This window comes from Mustela erminea, chromosome 5, assembly GCF_009829155.1.
Source record: "Mustela erminea isolate mMusErm1 chromosome 5, mMusErm1.Pri, whole genome shotgun sequence".
Classification (NCBI taxonomy): domain Eukaryota; kingdom Metazoa; phylum Chordata; class Mammalia; order Carnivora; family Mustelidae; genus Mustela; species Mustela erminea.
This window is the reverse complement of record NC_045618.1, coordinates 64,211,333-64,230,290: the sequence shown is the minus strand read 5'-3', so window position 1 is coordinate 64,230,290 and position 18,958 is coordinate 64,211,333. Positions and strand designations below refer to the sequence as shown.

Below are 18,958 nucleotides of genomic sequence, written 5' to 3'. Positions count from 1 at the left end.
TGTGGCAGCCGCCGATTGGCTGTGAGGCGCCTGCGTCGGGCGGGCGGGCCCAGCTGGTAACCGCCGAGTGGCCGGAGCGCGGGGCGGGGCCGAGGCGGCAGGCGCCCGGGCGAGCAGGGCTGGGAGGGGTCCTGGGCCGGAGGTTGGGGCTGGGGCTGTGCCCGCCTGCGAGCCGGAACCCAGGGAGCGAGTGAGGTGGAGTGGGGCGGGGCGGACTGGGGCGGACTGGGGCGGGGCCGAGCTAGAGCTGGGGCGCCGAGGCGCTGGGACCCGACCGTGAGCTCATCTTTCGTGGGCAGAGCTGAGTTCTGGGGGCGCCAGAGCGGAGGCGGAGACGGAGACGTGAAGGCGGGGCTGAGTGGGCGGAAGAGAGCCTTGGCTGAGGTGAGGCCCAGAAGCGGGAATTGAGAGATGGAGGCTGCACCTGAGGGACATAGTTGGGACAGGACCTGTTTTCCAAATGCCAGGCTGCTACAATTTGTCCAGTTCCTCTTGGTTTGTCTTTTGGGGGCAGCCTTAAGTCGTCCCACTGCTCCTCCTCATTACACAGCCCAGTTACCTCAGGTCCAGGTGCTGCTCCGATTTCCTCTTTGTCCAACCCTGGGATACCTGCCCTGTGGTCACACAAGTGAAAGTGCTTGGCCACTTAGTCTACTGTGCAATGTCTCTCTTACGACTCTTTGCTCTTTTTGTTTCAGAAAATCTTGAGTCTTGGTACAATGTGTTTGACTTCTTTAAGGGCAGGAAGGGTGGGAGAAGGAGAAGTAAACCTCTAATCTTTGGTCCTCTCCAAGAATGAAATGACACTTGGTTTTTCCATTATTTTACAGACATGGCCACCAGTCACCCTGTAGGACACGTGCAACTGCCCCGAGCGGATGCCATTCGTTCACGTCTCATTGATACTTTCTCTCTCATCGAGCATCTGCAAGGCTTGAGCCAAGCTGTGCCACGACACACTATCCGAGAGATAGTTGGTCAGCAACCTGTTTCTTAACTACCATAGATTTAAGTCTCCTCACCACACCCTCCAAAGTGTAGAAAGCAGCGGCCATTTTAAGGGTGAAAAATTCAGGGAAGATTGGCTTGCTTGCTAGTTTGTAAATGATATCAAACTTGATAAATCAAAGGCTTTGTAAAGAAAGCTTTGAGCCCAGGAGATCGCTCACTTTTAGGCTTAGGATAACTACTAGCCCTGGTCAACTTGGAAGTTTCTATTTCCAAGACACTAAAAATTTTGAGGGTTGAACCTGCTGCCTTTATTCTTGGGCATGGACAGTGTTGGTCGTAAGTGATAAATTAGCTGGTATTCCAAACTAATGTTAATTGCAGTGAGAAAGAACAGCAAGGCAAGCCTCTGCACTAGGGGACCCATTATGTAACCAGTATCCCTGGCCCTGGTCCTGCCTGTTCTTCATATCCCCCAGAGACTTCTCTTTATATGTATCCACTGTCCCTTTTAATTTTTGGTCTAGATCCTTCCCGTCAAAAGAAGGTTATGTTGGGAGATCAACACCAGCTGGTGCGATTCTCCATAAAGCCTCGACATACAGGACAAATTACACACGGCCGGAGGCTGATGAGCAGGCTTCGAGTGCGCTGCAGTCAGAGGCCACCTCTTTCCTTGTGGGCTGGATGGGTCCTTGAGTGTATCCTTTTGTGCCCCTCATTTTTAATCGTATGCCTTTACTGCCTCTCTTGCCTTATCATCTGCCCTTAGATTTATTTTCCCTTTTCCAAACTCCCATTTTCTTCTAATCCTCACTGGTTCTCTTCTTGCCCTTATGATACCACCTGTATAAGAAAGAATTCCACTCTGTATGTTTCCTTAAGAGAAAACAGGTCCTCTCTTCACAAACTTCATCATCTTTCTCATCTTTTTGAATACGATTGTACTGATGGTTGAAATAGGTGAGAACTGAGAACTGACATTGGATGGAAGAGGATGTGGCTGTGGGTCATTTTTCCTATAAATTGATCATTTTTAAATTTTTGAATGTTATTTGAATTGTGATAGAGACACTTATATTAAGTCTTGGAGTAGGATTTATGCAACTGCTAAGATGTTGAAATATTTGAAGGGCTCTCGAGAGTGGTAGATATAAAGTAATCTAGACACAGATTATAATAGACTTATGGGCAACCAAAGATGTGAAGACCAGTTATATTTCTTGTGTCAGTTTAGTTTAATAGTTGTTTAAATTAGCCTTTTGTATTAGAGATATTAGTGCCTATCAGTGAGTGATGCAACATTTACATTTTTTACAAGTATATTCAATGTTAAGTCCAAATAAGCTCACAAAGAATGTAAAGTTAGCTACAACTAAAATATTAGATGAGCCAAAAAATGATTAAAGAGTAAATGATTCTAAAATCAGTCCTAGGGGCACCTGGGTGGCTCAGTGGGTTAAAGCCTCTGCCTTTGACTCGGGTCATGATCCCATGGTCCTGGGATCGAGCCCCGCATTGGACTCTCTGCTTGGTGGGGAGCCTGCTTCCTCCTCTCTCTCTGCCTGCCTCTCTGCCTACTTGTCTTTTCTGTCTGTCAAATAAATAAATAAAATCTTTTTAAAAAATTTTTAAAAATGAAATGTATTAAAAGCAAAAGAACATCTGAAAAATCAATGGCTCATTTGATTATCATCTCAAACAAACTGCTCAGAATTGACGAAAAGGGAGCTCCTGGGTGGCTCAGATGGTTAGGTGTTTGCCTTCAGCTCAGGTAATGATTTCCAGGTCCCGGGATCGAGGCCCACGTTGGGCTCCCAGCTCAGCAGGGAGTCTGCTTCTTCCTCTCCCTCTGCCTCTCCTTCTGCTTGTGCTCTGTCTCGTTCTCTCTCAAATGAATAAATAAAATATGTATTAAAAAAATGATGAAAAGGACAGTAGAAATACTTACTCCTTGTTTCATCCTCATTGTTTCAGGGTATTTTCCCACTTTAAGGTTTTTTGTTTTTTTGTTTTAGACTTTTTAAAAAATATATTTTATTTTTTTTATTTGACAGACAGAGATCACAAGTAGGCAGAGAGACAGAGAGAGAAAGGGAAGCAGGCCCCCTGCTGAGCAGAGAGCCCAATGCAGGGCTCTGCGGGGCTCAACCCTAGAACCCTGAGATCATGACCTTAGCCAAAGGCAGAGGCTTAACCCACTGAGCCACCCAGGCACCCTGGAGTTTTCCTATTTTAAAATGGTCTTTTAATGCAATCAGCTCAAAGATATTTAAATATACAATAGTACTTGATACCCACTACAGTGTGCTATATACTTTGAAGTACTTATTCTTTTTAGAGAGAGGGAGAAAGAGTGTGCATGCGTGTGGAGAGGGGAATGGCAGAGGGAGAGGGAGAGAATCTCAAGCAGCCTCCATTCCTCAGCGATGACTTGCAGCATGGTGTGCAGCTTGATCTCACAACCCTGAGATAATGACCTGATCAAAAGTCAGATGTTTAACTAACTGAGCCACCCAGGTACACCTGTATCTTGACGTATTTTATTTTCTCCCCATTGTGAGGATTTTGGAGTAAATCACCCTTATTTCCTATTTCTTGTATAATAACTGGCATGTATTTGTGGTGTTAAGGGTATAGTCTTAAGCCTTGGAATAAAGTAAACAACCATAAATGTCAGGATTTCCTGGATCTAATGGACAAATAAAAATAGAATAGCACTAACCATTCTAGTTGGTAAAACAGTTGGATATGAAACATGATCACTGTGCTACAGGATAGGTAGATTCCTTGAGTGGCCATTATCTGACAAGTTCAGCAAAATTGTATCTTATTAAATACATTCTCATGGTAGAAAGGCAGTAGGGATTTTGCAAAGGCAAAGAATTTGTGACTAACAGATGTCTTTGAACAGACCAATTCATGTGATAAACATTGAGACTGTTTAAGTTTTTTAAAAAAAAACAATTTTCCAGATCATAGAGAATGTTGTTATAGATAGGGGAAAAAATAGTAATTAACAAACAGTTCTGTAGATCAAAGCTCCCCATCCTTTTCTTTTCTTTTCTTTTCTTTTTTTTTTTAAGAGACAGTACACATGCTGGTGGGAGTTGGAAGGTTATTAAGCAGGCTCCAAGCCCAGCCCAGGGCCTGAACATGGGACTCCATCTCATGACTCTGAGATCATGACCTGAGCTGAAATCAAAAGAGTTAGGTGCTTAACCAACTAAACCACCCAGGTGCCCCATCCCCAATCTTTATGGTCTTGTGATTTTGTTTCCCAGTAATACAACTATAAACTTGTAAACCTCCTTAGGAGTTTAATCATTCCATTAGTTCTCTATGAGAAAAAGAAGCAAGTTGAAGGAGAAGTAATATTTCAGACTAGCATATTATTAAATATTGTATTCTAATGTGTATAATATACTTTTAAAAATTATAACGTTAGCACATTTTTACATTTGCCATTTTGTAAGTGATTCCTGCTGTTTTTAAATATATGAAAAAAATAAAGGAAATATATGATTTATCCATAAGTGAATTTTTTTAAAAGATTTATTTATTTGACAGACAGAGATCACAGAAAGAGAGAGAGAGAGAGAGAGAGAGGAGGACGCAGGCTCCCTGCTGAGCAGAGAGCCCAATGTGGGGCTCTATCCCAGGACCCTGGGATCATGACCTGAGCCGAAGGCAGAGGCTTTAACCCGCTGAGCCACCCAGACACCCCCAAAGTGAATTTTTTTTTTTAAGATTTTATTGATTTATTTGACAGATAGAGATCACAAGTAGGCTGAGAGGCAGGCAGAGAGAGAGGAAGGGAGGCAGGCTCCCCACTGAGCAGAGAGTCCGATGTGGGGCTGGATCCCAGGACCCTGGGATCATGACCCGAGCGGAAGGCAGAGGCTTAACCCACTGAGCCACCCAGGCACCCCCAAAGTGAATTTTTAAAGGCCATTATATATTGTTTGGCTCAGGGATCAAATATATTTATTTTATATATTATATGTTTTTTAATTTAAGTTTTCGTTCTTTTTAAAACATTGAGATATAATTGACATATAACATTAATTTCAGGTTTACAGCATTATGTATTATATGTTAAGTACATCTTATATGTTAAGGTGTGGAGAAAATTTAATTATGTTTTACGGTATTAAAAAAAATGTACTTTCACAATGATATTGGTAATTCTACTATTCACTTTAAACATCAGTTGGCTTATTTTTATAATTTTCACATTTTGTTTCCAAATGATGAGGCAGAAAAGAAAGATTTGACTCATTTGCAATCCATTTTCTGAAAATAACACATTGCAAGTGTGAATAGTCCTTATTTCCAACAACAACAAAGAAATTCATGTATAACGTCATTATAATTTTTTACATTGATTTTGAGGTTTTAGAGATATCTTGATGTGCTATATATAAGAATAATTCTGCAAGTTGATCATCTCAAGATGATCTTCATCAGAGTCTATAAATTGCATTCATCTGATCAAATACTTTATATAGCGTTAGTGTTCCTTACTTCATTGTGGATATAATGAGCCAAATCTTCTTTCTTTTCTCCTCTCATCATTTAAAAAAAATACAATATTTGTGCACAAATGAATTTTTAAGTGACATTATTTGTTGTTTGGTGTGGGGATTAAATGTGTTTTATGTATTATGTTTTTGTTTTTATTTTTTTTTGTATTATATGTTTTTAAATTTAATATTATGGATATAACCAGCCAAAAAACGGTTACAATTTCAAACTATTTGACTGTCAAAATTGACAGCAGTTTGTGTTGTTCAGAGTGATTGAATATGTTCTTGTAATCTCCATTAACTGCCAAGGATATCAGTCATAGTGCACTTGGAGGCTCTCAGATTGTTCTGTTTTAAAGGGAAACATATTAGGGGTACCTGGGTGGCTCAGCCATTAAGCATCTGCCTTTGGCTCTGGTCATGATCCCAGGGTCTTAGGATGGAGCCCCACATGGGGCTCCTTGCTCGGTGGGAAGACTGCTTCTTCCTCTCCTACTCCCCCTGCTTGTGTTCCCTCTCTCCCTGTCTCCCTCTGTCAAATAAATAAATACAATCTTAAAAAAAAAGAGAGAGAGAGAAACATATTAAATTATTATTTAACTTTTAAGCCTATTTTGATTTCAGTGTTTTTTTTTCCCCTACCGCGTGGTATACATCCATTAAATGCATAAAAGAAATGAAGAGGGTTGAAAGATGAAGGCAGTAAGCTGAGGAATAGCAATTAGCAGATAATAGGGTTTTAGAGAGAATGTATAGGATTTAATTTTCTTCCCAGGACAAAATCAGTTTTAGAGAAGAATGGGAAAGTTTTAAAAACTAACAAATAGGGCCGCCTGGGTGGCTCAGTTGGTTAAGCGACTGCCTTTGGCTCAGGTTATGATCGTGGAGTCCCGCATTGGGCTCCCAGCTCCATGGGGAGTCTGCTTCTCCCTCTGATCTTCTCCCCTCTCACGCATTCTCACTCTCTCTCTCTCTCTCAAACAAATAAATAAAATCTTAAAAAAAAAAAAAACTAACAAAGAACCAAATAATTTTTTTAAAGATTTTATTTATTTATTTGCCAGAGAGAGCACCAGCAGGGGGAGCAGCAGGCAGAGGGAGAGGCAGGCTCCTCGCTGTGCAGGCAAACCTATATGAGACTCCATCTCAGGGCCCTGGGATCATGACCTGAGCCAAGGCAAAGGTTAACTGACTGAGCCACCCAGGCATCCTAAGAACCAAATAATTTCTTGTTATAGCTCAGTATGTCTCATGAATCTGGCTTCTTGTTCATACTTCCTTATCAAATACTTTTTACATATCATGGCCCTACATTTTCATTCTTTTCTCAAGGCCCATAGCTTCTTTGTGAAGTTTGGGACTGGAGTGCCAGTGTAGCAGAAGAGTGGTGGTAGTGAAAAGAGCAATCCCTTGGTTACTGTGTGACCCCCGAGTGGAAAGGCAGTGACTTGCAGCTGTTAGGCATATTGATACCAGCAGGGAGAAGAGTTGTAGCTGTTTTTCATGGTCAATTCTTTCCTTTCCTGTATTTCACAGGTTGAAAAAAAATCAATGTTAAGAAAAACAAAGAAAAATGGAACAGCAATGGGCACACTGTGGTTTATAATAGTTTCTGATCATTCTGTACCCTTTGGTTTCCCAGTTCCTTAACCTTTATTCATCCTTTGCTCTACTCTCACAGAATTGCTTGAATCCTCAAACACCAAATTGTGGTCGCTCAGGCTGACTCTGGAGGTGGCAGCTTGGTTCATCTTGCTTATTTTCATCTTGGAGATCCTTCTTATGTGGATATCCAGCTTTTTCCTCTTCTGGAAGAATGCCTGGAATGTCTTTGACTTTGTTGTCACCATATTGGTAAAGATAAATATCCTGAGGATTAGTTTGGTGGGTTAAGGAATGAGCCTAGGTCAATCAAAATGACAAGGAAAGTTAATTAGATCACAAGAAGAATGTCATTATTTTGATATTTTTAAAAAAATTTCAGTCAGTCTTTGCAGGAGTTGTTGGTAGTAGTAGCAAGACAGAATTTAACCACAACATTACCCCAGCAAGAACAGCTACCAGTTACTAAGCACTTATTAAGTGCCAGGCACCATTCTAAGTGTTTTTCATGTTCTAAGTATTTTCTTACCACTTGAGCTCCACAACAACCCAATGAGATAAGCACTGTGCTTATCCCCTTTGAAGTGCAGGGTTTTAAGTAATTTAGTAGAGGAAGGCTCAATTGGAAATAGTCCTCAGAGAATGCTGTTCAAGGGATAATGCCCAAGGAACTATGAAGAAGATGAGATAGGGGTAACTGTGAAGAAGAAGGGGTAACTGTGCATGGGTGCTTTGGGTACATTTTACTCATAATCTGTGTGTTTCCCACAGTCCCTGCTTCCGGAGGTTGTGGTGCTGGTTGGGGTAACAGGCCAGTCTGTGTGGCTCCAGTTGCTGAGGATCTGCCGGGTGCTAAGGTCTCTCAAACTCTTTGCACGATTCCGTCAAATTCGAGTCATTATTTTGGCCCTGATGAGGGCTCTCAAGGTGATTTGACTGTTGCAGCTAAACCAACTGGGCAGGGTGGATAAACATGGGAATTTAACATAAAACAAGGCTGGGTGGATCAAAGAGGGATGTATGAAATGTCACTGGATGAGAAAGGGCTGGGGACAGGTGCTGTGGTATAGAGATAACTGGACTTGGGAGTGGAAGTGAGGGTTTTTGGGGGGGGGGGATTGCCAGGGTGGGCTTAACTCTGCTGTAGGTAGAATCAGCCTAGTTTGGCCTGCCTCTGACTCAAGGTCATGGCCTCTAGAGCATGACCTTCCTCCTGATGTTGCTGCTCATCTTCTTCTACATTTTTGCTGTGACTGGTGTCTACTTCTTTGAGGATTACACCCGTTCAACTCGCCAGGACCTGGAGTACCCCATGTTCTTCTCGTAGGCAGGACGGGGGTGGGGGAGAATTGAGGGTGGGGGGAGAGAGTTTGGGCAAGAGACTGGAAAGCTAGTCCAAAGTAAGTAATACAAAAAGTATGGTCTATTGTAAGGAACTGGAATAGAACACAGTAAGGAGAAAAAAGAAAGCAAAGGAATACTGAGTAATAGTAGCCCTGATTTTGAGGAAAGGGTGACTAGTTCCAGGTTTGCTCTGGATTTTGAAATTGAAACATCCCCTCCTCAGCCATTTTTAGATAGTAGTATACTCCAGTGCCTAAGCTCTGGTTTCTATACTCACTTACCTCTTGAAAAGTGGAAATAATAGTAGCACTACCTCATCAGAGTATAGGAATAAGAGTAATGCATTTTTGCACTTAGCACAGATTTTGACACAATGTAAGTGATACACAGGCTACTATGACTCTGAAGTCACTGGTTTTACCTCAAAGGCTAGGTGTGGTTACACATGCACACACCTAGATTAATTCAAAAGTAAAATCCTGATAAGATCTTTGTCTAGAGAACGGTGATTGCCAGTAGATAGTCAGTTGGATTTAGATGAAATAATGTTATTCATGAATTGGAATCCAATCTTGTCAGCACCTCTTAGGTATCAGACTAAGAGGTAGCTTTGTAAGAGTATTGAGTTGGGAGAGTCCTAAATTTTCATCTAATGCAGGCCCTGATATTTTCAATAAATTGTATATGGAAGACTAGGAAGGAAAGAAGGAAAATTCAGATACCTTCCTGAGATCTTTTGTGGCACATTCATTATTATTCATTATTTGGGATCACATGTTTATGTCACATACCTATCCATTTACTTAAGAATGACTTCATACTCGGGGCGCCTGGGTGGCTCAGTGGGTTAAAGCCTCTGCCTTCAGCTCAGGTCATGATCCCAGGGTCCTGGGATCGAGCCCCGCATCAGGCTGTCCGCTCCGCGGAGAGCCTGCTTCCTCCTCTCTCTCTCTCTCTGCCTGCCTTTCTGCCTACTTGTGATTTCTGTCTGTCAAATAAATAAATAAAATCTTAAAAAAAAAAAAAAAAAGAATGACTTCATACCAAGGAACTACATAGGAACAATGTTTGCTAAATTTTTTTTTTCTTAAGATTTATTTGACAGAGAGAGAGAGATCACAGGTAGGCAGAGAGGCAGGCACAGAGAGAGGGGGAAGCAGGCTCCCCGCTGAGCAGAGAGCCTGATGCGGGACTCGATCCCAGGACCCTGAGATCATGACATGAGCGGAAGGCAGAGGCTTAACCCACTGAGCCACCCAGGCACCCCGATGTTTGCTAAATTTTTAAGTGATCTTCTGTTCGATGAAGTCCATAGGACAGTGAAGAATGAATTTAGAAAAAACATATGTAGCTGGTGATTCATTCAATCTTTAAAAATTCAGCCAGTACCTATTTACTAAGCACCTTCTATGTTCCAGGCAATAATGGAATAGTGAGAGATATTCATGGATTATTCAGGATAAAGGAAAACCTAACAAAACAACTGCAAACTGAAGAATGCTTAGCTAAAAAGTTGTTAGAAAAGAAGCCAAAGTCAGAGCAAACTACAAAGAAATGTTCTTATGCTGCTTTAAGAGTAAGAAAATACTGTTTCTTAGAGATTTACATCTCTGTTCTGTCTGTACCCATACCTCCTTTCTCTATAGGGACCTGCTGAATTCCCTCGTGACAGTGTTCATCCTCTTCACCATGGACCATTGGTATGCACTGCTTCAGGATATCTGGAAGGTTCCTGAAGTCAGCCGTGCCTTCAGCAGCATCTATGTCATCCTTTGGTTGTTACTTGGTTCCATTATCTTTCGAAACATTATAGTAGCCATGATGGGTAAGCACAGAAGAGAGGAAACTTGGTTGTTAGGGGTGGCTAGGAAGAAATTAGGATTAAAGCTAGGATTGGGAGATTATGCATAGAGAGAACCTGAGGTAGCAGGAAGGCTTGGGGCCTGGAATGGATATTTCACTTGGTTTCTCCCCACCCAAGCCCTCTCTCCAGGTCTAGTCACCACAATCTCCCAACTCCTAATGGCCCTTTGGGGCAGTTACTAACTTCCAGAATATCAGGAATGAGCTGAACGAGGAGATCACACATCTGGAGGTTCAGCATAAAGCTGACATATTCAAGCGGCAGATTATCCAAAGGTCTGCTGCCCCATTTTCAAACTCAAGTTTAGTTCTGAAGGGTATCCTAACCTCATTCCCTGTTTCCATTCCTTGGCCTTGAACCCATTATTCCCTTCTCTTCCACAGAAGATTTGCCCCAGGGTTAGAATTCCCCAGCTCTCAAATATTGCCTGATTCTTTATCCACTCTTGGGACTTTCCTACTCTTTTTCACCTCTTACATCAATGTGTTCTCCTCAGTTTTCTTCACTTTATGGTCTGAATTGTTTTCTTTTTCCCTTCCATGCTCCTGCATCAGTATAACTCTCTTCACTCTTCTGTGTTTTTTGCTTTGCAGGAGACAAAACCTGTCCCCTGAGGTAATGAGGTCAAGCATAAGCAAAGTGGATACCAGGTTAGGAGTGTAAATGTGAACTGGGATGGACAAATGTGAAGGAAGAGAGGGTAGAAAACCAAAGACAAAGGTTGACTTTGAGAGATAATCCATTTATTCAATAACTATTTATTGTAGTAGGTTAAGTGGTGGCCCCCCAAAAGAAATATCCATGTTCTAACCCCTGAACCTGTGAACATGATTTTATTTGGTAAAAGGGTCTTTACAGATGCAATTAAGGATCTTGAGATGCAGTCATCCTGGAATATCCAGGTAGGCCTTAAATGCAGTGAAAAAGTCCTTTATAAAAGACAGAAGAGGAGAAGACATAGACATTGAAGAAGAGAAGATGTGAAGATGGACATAGAAATTAGAGAATTGGAGTCATGCAACCACAAGCCAAAGGAAGCCAATGAATGCTAGGCAACTGCCAGAAGCTAAAGGAAGTAAGGAATCATCTCCCCTAGTGGTTCCAGAGGGAGTATGGTCCTGGAGACAACTTGGTATCAGACTTCTGTCTCCCAGAATTGTGAGAGAATAAGTTTCTGTTATTTTAAGCTACCAAGTTTGTGGTAATTTATTACAGCAGTGATAGGAAACTAATACAAATACCTTCTATGAAACAGATGTTATTCTAGACCCTGAGTGCTCAGCAGTGGACGATAGCAGTGGACAAAAGCAGAAAGAAAAACAAGAAATTCATTCAAGAAATAATTATTTTAGGGGCACCTGGCTGACTCACTTGGCAGAGTGTGTGACTCTTGATCTTGGGGTCATGAGTTCAAACCCCACATTGAGCAATAATAATTATTATTTATATAAGCTTTTTTTTTTTTTTTTTTTTAAAGATTTTATTTATTTGACAGACAGAGATCACAAGTAGGCAGAGAGGCAGGCAGATAGAGAGTGAGAGAAGGAAGCAGGCTCCCTGCTGAGCAGAGAGCCCGATGTGGGACTCGATCCCAGGACCCTGGGATCATGACCTGAGCCGAAGGCAGCGGCTTAACCCACTGAGCCACCCAGGCGCCCTATAAGCTTTTTTTAATTAAGTAAACTCTGCACACAATGTGGAGCTTCATCTCACGACCCCAAGATTGAGTTAAATGCTCTACTAACTGAGCCAATCAGGCGCCCCAAGAAATAAATATTGAATACCCATTAGGAGCTTGGGCTATATCAGTGAACAAAATAGGCAATAATGCCTGTTATGGAGCTTACATACCGTGGGGTGGGGGGAGATGAGACAATAAACAATATATAAATGAGTAAGTTAATATATTAAAATATGATAAGCATTATGAAAAAATAGAATAGGTGAAAGGGGATTGGAATATAGGGTGGGGATTGCAGATGGGTTATAATTTTTTTTTAAGATTTTATTTATTTGACAGACAGAAGTCACAAGTGGGCAGAGAAACAGGCATAGAGAGAGAGAGAGAGAGAGAGGAGGAAGCAGGTTCTCCACTGAGCAGAGAGCCTGATGTGGGGATCGATCCCAGGACCCTGGGATCATGACCTGAGCTGAAGGCAGAGACCTAACCCACTGAGCCACCCAGATGCCCCATGGGTTATAATTTTAAACAAGGTAGTCAGGATGGCTGCATTTAAAAGGTGACATTTGGTCTATGCTACCTAAAGCAATCTACATATTTAATGCAATTCCTATCAAAATACCATCCATTTTTTTCAAAGAAAGGGAACAACCCTAAAATTTATATGGAACCAGAAAAGACCTCGAATAGCCAAAGGAATATTGAAAAAGAAAGCCAGAGTTGGTAGCATCACAATTCTGGACTTCAAGCTCTATTACAAATCTGTTATCATCAAGACAGCATGGTACTGGCACAAAAAAGAGACAAATAGATCAATGGAACAGAATAGAGAGCCCAGAAATAGACCCTCAACTCTACGGTCAACTAATCTTTGACAAAGCAGGAAAGAATGTCCAATGGAAAAAAGCCTCTTCAATAAATGGTGTTGGAAAAATTGGACAGCCACATGTAGAAAAATGAAATTGGACTATTTCCTTACACCATACACAAAAATAGACTCAAAATGGATAAAGGACCTCAATGTGAGAAAGGAATCAATCAAAATCCTTGAGGAGAACACAGGCAGCAACCTCTTCGACCTCAACCGCAGCAACATCTTCCTAGGAACATCGCCAAAGGCAAGGGAAGCAAGGACAAAAAATGAACGATTGGGATTTCATCAAGATCAAAAGCTTTTGCACAGCAAAGGAAACAGGTAACAAAACCAAAAGACAACTGACAGAATGGGAGAAGATGTTTGCAAACGACATATCAGATAAAGGGCTGGTGTCCAAAATCTATAAAGAGCTTAGCAAACTCAACACCCAAAGAACAAATAATACAATCAAGAAATGGGCAGAAGACATGAACAGACATTTCTGCAAAGAAGACATCCAGATGGCCAACAGACACATGAAAAAGTGCTCCACATCACTCGGTATCAGGGGAATACAAATCAAAACCACAATGAGGTATCACCTCACACCAGTCAGAATGGCTAAAATTAACAAGTTAGGAAATGACAGATGCTGGCGAGGATGTGGAGAAAGGGGAACCCTCCTACACTGTTGGTGAGAATGCAAGCTGGTGCAACACTCTGGAAAACAGCTTGGAGGTTCCTCAAAATGTTGAAAATAGAACTACCCTACAACCCAGCAATTGCACTACTGGGTATTTACCCTAAAGATACAAACGTAGTGATCCGAAGGGGCACGTGCACCCGAATGTTTATAGCAGCAATGTCTACAATAGCCAAACTATGGAAAGAACCTAGATGTCCATCAACAGATGAATAGATAAAGAAGATGTGGTATATATACACAATGGAATACTATGCAGCCATCAAAAGAAATGAAATCTTGCCATTTGTGATGACATGGATAGAACTAGAGGGTATCGTGCTTAGCAAAATAAGTCAATCGGAGAAAGACAACTCTCATATGATCTCCCTGATATGAGGAAGTGGAGATGCACATGGGGGGGTTAAGGGGGTAGGAGAAGAATCAATGAAACAAGATGGGATTGGGAGGGAGACAAACCATAAGTGACTCTTAATCTCACAAAACAAACTGAGGGTTGCTGGGGTGAGGGGGGTTTGGAAAGGGGGGTGGGGTTATGGACATTGGGGAGGGTATGTGCTATGGTGAGTGCTGTGAAGTGTGTAAACCTGGCGATTCACAGACATGTACCCCTGGGGATAAAAATACATTATATGTTTATAAAAAATATATTAAAAAATTAAAAATAAAATAAAAATAAAAGGTGACATTTGAACAAAGACATGGAAGAGGGAAGGGGATTACTGTGTTGAAATCTGTGGGAAGAGTGTTATAGGCAGAGGGAATAGCTGATGTGTTTGAAAAACAGCAAAAAAACCACTGACAATAGTAGGGTTACCAGTGGGGGAGAGTGACAGAAGATGAGGTCAGAGAGAGAATGGGCACCTGATCTTATAGGGCTATGAGGGCCACTGTGGAGACTTAGACTTTCACTCTAAGTGGAATGGAGAGCCACAAAGTAGAGCAGTGATATGAAGACAGATTAAGACAGATTACTCTCTCTCAGGTGCCTGGGTGGCTCAGTTAAGTTGCTGCCTTTGGCCCAGATCATGAACCCAGGGTCCTGGGATCAAGCCCCGCATTGGTCTCCTTGCTCAGTAGGGAGCCTGCTTCACCCTCTCCTACCGACTCGTGATCTCTCTTACAAATAAATAAATTTAAAAAAAAATAAGAAGAAGGACTACTCTGGTTGCTATGCTGATGATGCACAGTAGAAGAATGGGAAGAAGCAGAGAGATGAGTTAGAAGGCTAAAGCTATCCAGGCAAGAGGTGATGATGGCTCATATAAGAGTGATACCAGTGAGAAAAGATGTATTTTTAAGGTAGAATCAAGAGGATTTCTTGGTGAATTGGATGGAGTATAAGAGAAGAGTTGAGAATGACTCCAAAGTTTTGGCCAGAGTAGTTAGAAGGATAGATTAGCTGAGATGGGGAAGGTTGTGAGTAGAAGAGGTTTGATAGGCAAAGAGTTCATTTTGGCTTGAATTTGAGATGTCTATTAGACATTCAGGTGCTGATATGTGAGTAAAAGTTGAATAATCAAGTCAAGATTGAGGAGCGAAATCTGGACTAGAGGTTTAAATTTGCATTTAGAAGACATTTAGACTCAGGAGAAGAGATCACCAAGGAGTGACTGTAGATGGGGAAGATAAAAAGTCCAAGAGCTATGGCTTGGGGCCTCTCAAGAGATAGAACCAAGGGGGCAAAGCTATAGTTGTGGTTAAATGGGCATAGACCTGGGCACCTGGGTGGCTCAGTGGGTTAAAACCTCTGCCTTTGGCTCGGGTCATGGTCTCAGGGTCCTGGGATCCAGCCCCACACTGGGTTCTCTGCTCAGCAGAGAGCCTGCTTCCCTTCCTCTCTTTCTGCCTGCCTCTCTGCCTACTTGTGATCTCTGTCTGTCAAATGAATAAATTAAAAAAAAAATCTTAAAAAAAAAAAAAAGAAATGGGCATAGACCTACAGAGCAAGGAGTTAAAACTTAGCAAAATAAGGTGGAGTGTAGAATGTGGAAGCCTGAGTAAAATGGAACACAGAATCTATGTGGTGAGGGGCACTAATAGATTCTACACGGGATCGTTGATGTCAGAGGTGCTTAAAAGCTCGAATTTTGGGAGTGGTTGGGCCCTCATGACCTTAAGTCCCAGCTTCAGGGAATGGCAAGGGTCAGGGCCAGCATAATGAAAGAACTAGCCACATCTCATAAACGTATTTGAAGGAATAAAATTTCTCCTTTCACTTATAGAGATCCCAATCAACAAAGGAAATCTTTGGTCTTACCAGCAGCTTTTGAAGAAGAGTCTCAACACAGTGCTGATGAAGAGGGTTCAAGAGCATCTGCACTGAAAATAGAAGAGTTTTCATCAAAAATGAAAAAGTCCCCATCTTCCTCCTCCTCCTCCTCTTCCTACTCATCTTCATCTTCCTGTTATTCCTCCTCTTCTGAATCCAGACATCTAGACCCCATCGGTAAGCAGAGTCTCTTTCATTTGAATTCAGACTCCTCGAGGAGACATCCCAGTCTTAATAGGAGTTCTCCCACTGTATCTACTCCCAGTTTTCTCCACTAGTCTGATTTTCTGGTCTTAATTGCTTTCTTTGTGCTTTTGTTCATTTCCCCTGTACTTCCGCTTCACTTTGGATAAGTGTGGCTGTGGCTGTCTTTGCTTACTATAAAAAGCAGTCTCTTGGTGATGTTCCCTTTTCCTTCCCTGATTCCTGTTTACTCTTGCATCCCTGCTTTTCCCCCACATGATAGGATCTATTAGCTCTTACCCAACTTCCACAGATCTAGACATGTGTTTAAGAAGCATTCCTCCCTCCAGGTCAGTTGGACTGGGAGACTCATGTGCACCAGAATCTGCCTGGACTAATGGAAATGGATCAGGATGACCGCGTTGTTTGGCCCAGAGATTCACTCTTCCGATATTTTGAGTTGCTAGAAAAGCTTCAGTATAACTTAGAGGAGCGTAAGCGATTGCAGCAGTTTGCAGGTATGGATTTAGGGCAGTCATGGGGCCCAGGGGTTAAGTACATTAGAGTAGCATGGTGGAATAACATATAACTGGGGAGAAGGAGAAGGGTGTCCACTATTTCAGCATTTCAGCCTGTGAATTTCCACCTCACGCTTAAAAATGTGATTCCTTGGTTATAAGAATGTCACATTCTTATGTCCTGATTTTTTATAATCTAGAGAGAACCTGAAGCTTTGCTTCTCCAGTAGGGAAAACCTAAATGCTATGAGGTCTGAGAGTTTGTTTCCCAATTGCAGTTGTTGGATGCTAGGATAAGGTGGGCTCTTGCTCCATTTGTGCAGTCCACTACCTTTTGGACCTGTTTCTGCTCTCTCAAGGGCATATTTCAGACCTGAGTGGTAGGGCGTCAACCTCAAATTGGGTAGCAATGGGGATTAGACAGTGAGCAGAGAGCTCACAAGTGCCCACTGCTCCCAGCTCCCAAAAGAGGTTTATGAATTAAATATTTTTCTTCTTATCAGCCCCTTCTAGTGTCAGCCTAGGCAAAGAGAAGTATGTACATTATTTAAATAGTAGAGTTAATTTAAGTGGAAAACTACTTGCTCAAAATTCTTTCCCCTAAAGTTTACCACTGAGAGATGAATTGGGGTTAACAAATTCTCCCTCTAAAAATACAAAAACTGGAAAAGTTAAGGGTCATTTTTTATAACTTAACAGAGAGTATTGTTGTCTTACTCATATCTAATTGAAATCAGCTCAATGTGAAAGTAACAATGAGGGAAGAAGAATGTGTGCGTGATAGGCACAGGAGGACAATTAGAGGAATTTATACCAGTGAAACACGGAATTTAGAGCAGGATGTCACTGACAGGCTTTGCCTGCTTCAGGTTAAACCTACTCTTTCCAATTGTCCTCCCCACTTGTTCTCTGGGTAGAAACAGGGTGAAAGAGAGGAGAAGGAGCAAAGTAGCTTCTTTAATCTGGGTTAATTCATCTATGGCAAAGAGTACTGACTCATAGAGCTTAATGAAAGTAAAAGATTTTCTGTGGGGACCTAGAACCCAGAGAAGCAGGGTCTACAGGCATTCGGATGTCCTGAAGACTGCCTCACAGTCTTATTTCTTTACAGTGCAAGCACTGATGAACTTTGAAGACAAGTAAAGCTGACAATGGATGGCTTCAATTTCTTTGGCAAAAATCAATGAAAAGAAGAGTTGGAAATGGAGAATTCAAAATATACCTGTCTAATAAATACTGTTGGTAATTAGTGGTCTGTTTCTGAGACGAAAGGGATACTGTAAGGTATAAAGTCAGGCTGCAAAAGTTAGTTCAGGTGCCAATGGGGCTCATGATGCTTGGTTTTCTACTCTTTGCACAGCTCCTGAATCTCATTTTTTTCTTGACTTTGTTCTTGTAACCCCCACCCTTCCTGCAACCTCTACTTCTGGACAGAGTCCTAATTTTACCATCTCCTTCCCTGACGGGTATGGGCCTCTGGGGGTGGGAGGGTAAAGAGATCCCAGGAGCTATAGGGTAAGTAATGGAGAACTATTATTTCCATTGTGCACTATGATCATTGCTTCTCCTATGCATCATTAACTTTCATCAAATATTGGGGCACTTAGGTGGCTCAGTTGGTTAAGTCTCTGATTCTTTTTTTTTTAAGATTTTATTTATTTATTTGACAGAGAGAGATCACAAGTAGGCAGAGAAGCAGGCAGAGAGAGAGGAAGGGAAGCAGGCTCCCTGCTGAGCAGAGAGCCTGATGCGGGACTCGATCCCAGGACCCTGAGATCATGACCTGAGCCAAAGGCAGCGGCTTAACCCACTGAGCCACCCAGGTGCCCAAGCCTCTGATTCTTGATTTTTGTTCAGGTCATGATCTCAGGGTTGTGGGATCAAGCCCCTTGTCAGACTCAGCACTCAGCACTCAGCACTCAGCACAGTCTGCTTGTCCCTCTTCCTCTGGTCCTCCCTGCCACTCATGTGTGCTCTCTTGCTTTCTCTCTTTTTCAAAAAAATAAAATAAAAATAAAATCTAAAATAAAACCCCATTAATCAAACATCATTTGATTAAAGGGTCCCTTTATGGGACACCTTGGTGGCTCAGTCAGTTGAGCATCTGGCTCTTGATTTGAGCATCCAGCTTAAGCTCGGGTCATGACCTCATGGGTCATGGGATCCAACCCCATATTGGGTTCCTTGCTCTGTGGACGGCAGCAGGGGAGTCAGCTCTGCTTGAAATTCTGTCCCTCTGCCCCTTCCCCAACTCACTCACACATGAGGTCTCTCTCTCTCTCTCCCAAATATTTTTTTTTAGCAATTTTTATTTTTAAAATATTTTTATTTATTTATTCGACAGAGAGAGAGATCACAAGTAGGCAGAGAAGCAGACAGAGAGAGAAGGGGAAGCAGGCTCCCTATAGAGCAGAGAGCCCAATGCGGGGCTCCATCCCAGGACCCTGAGATCATATCC

At 42.1% G+C, this 18,958-nt stretch overlaps 1 protein-coding gene across 4 annotated transcripts; it reads left to right on the top strand.

The window, feature by feature from the left end:
* Positions 1-80: 80 nt before the first annotated feature.
* CATSPER2 (cation channel sperm associated 2) lies at positions 81-17,749 on the top strand. 4 transcript variants are annotated; one of them, XM_032343530.1, is made up of 13 exons: positions 82-195; positions 831-977; positions 1,476-1,649; positions 1,843-1,911; positions 7,159-7,331; positions 7,851-8,006; positions 8,278-8,402; positions 10,070-10,248; positions 10,463-10,562; positions 10,881-10,937; positions 15,753-15,976; positions 16,333-16,500; positions 17,612-17,749. In XM_032343530.1, exons 2-13 carry the CDS (start codon positions 833-835, stop codon positions 17,641-17,643), a joined length of 1,602 nt encoding a protein of 533 aa, XP_032199421.1. In that variant the 5' UTR covers positions 82-195; positions 831-832; the 3' UTR covers positions 17,644-17,749. The 4 variants fall into 4 exon arrangements, with proteins under 4 accessions (XP_032199419.1, XP_032199421.1, XP_032199422.1 ...); XM_032343528.1 differs by lacking the exon at positions 17,612-17,749 and having other exon boundaries at positions 81-195; positions 16,333-17,170; XM_032343531.1 differs by lacking the exon at positions 10,463-10,562 and having other exon boundaries at positions 10,070-10,123.
* Positions 17,750-18,958: the final 1,209 nt, after the last annotated feature.

Bases quoted from the DNA above. Each gene is read 5' to 3' on its own strand.
- CATSPER2 (XM_032343528.1), top strand. From the start codon at position 833: ATGGCCACCAGTCACCCTGTAGGACACGTGCAACTGCCCCGAGCGGAT. The intron at 1,912-7,158 runs GTGAGAACTGAG...CTACTCTCACAG, and splicing joins TGTACTGATGGTTGAAATAG to AATTGCTTGAATCCTCAAAC. The intron at 10,249-10,462 runs GTAAGCACAGAA...CCTTTGGGGCAG, and splicing joins CATTATAGTAGCCATGATGG to TTACTAACTTCCAGAATATC.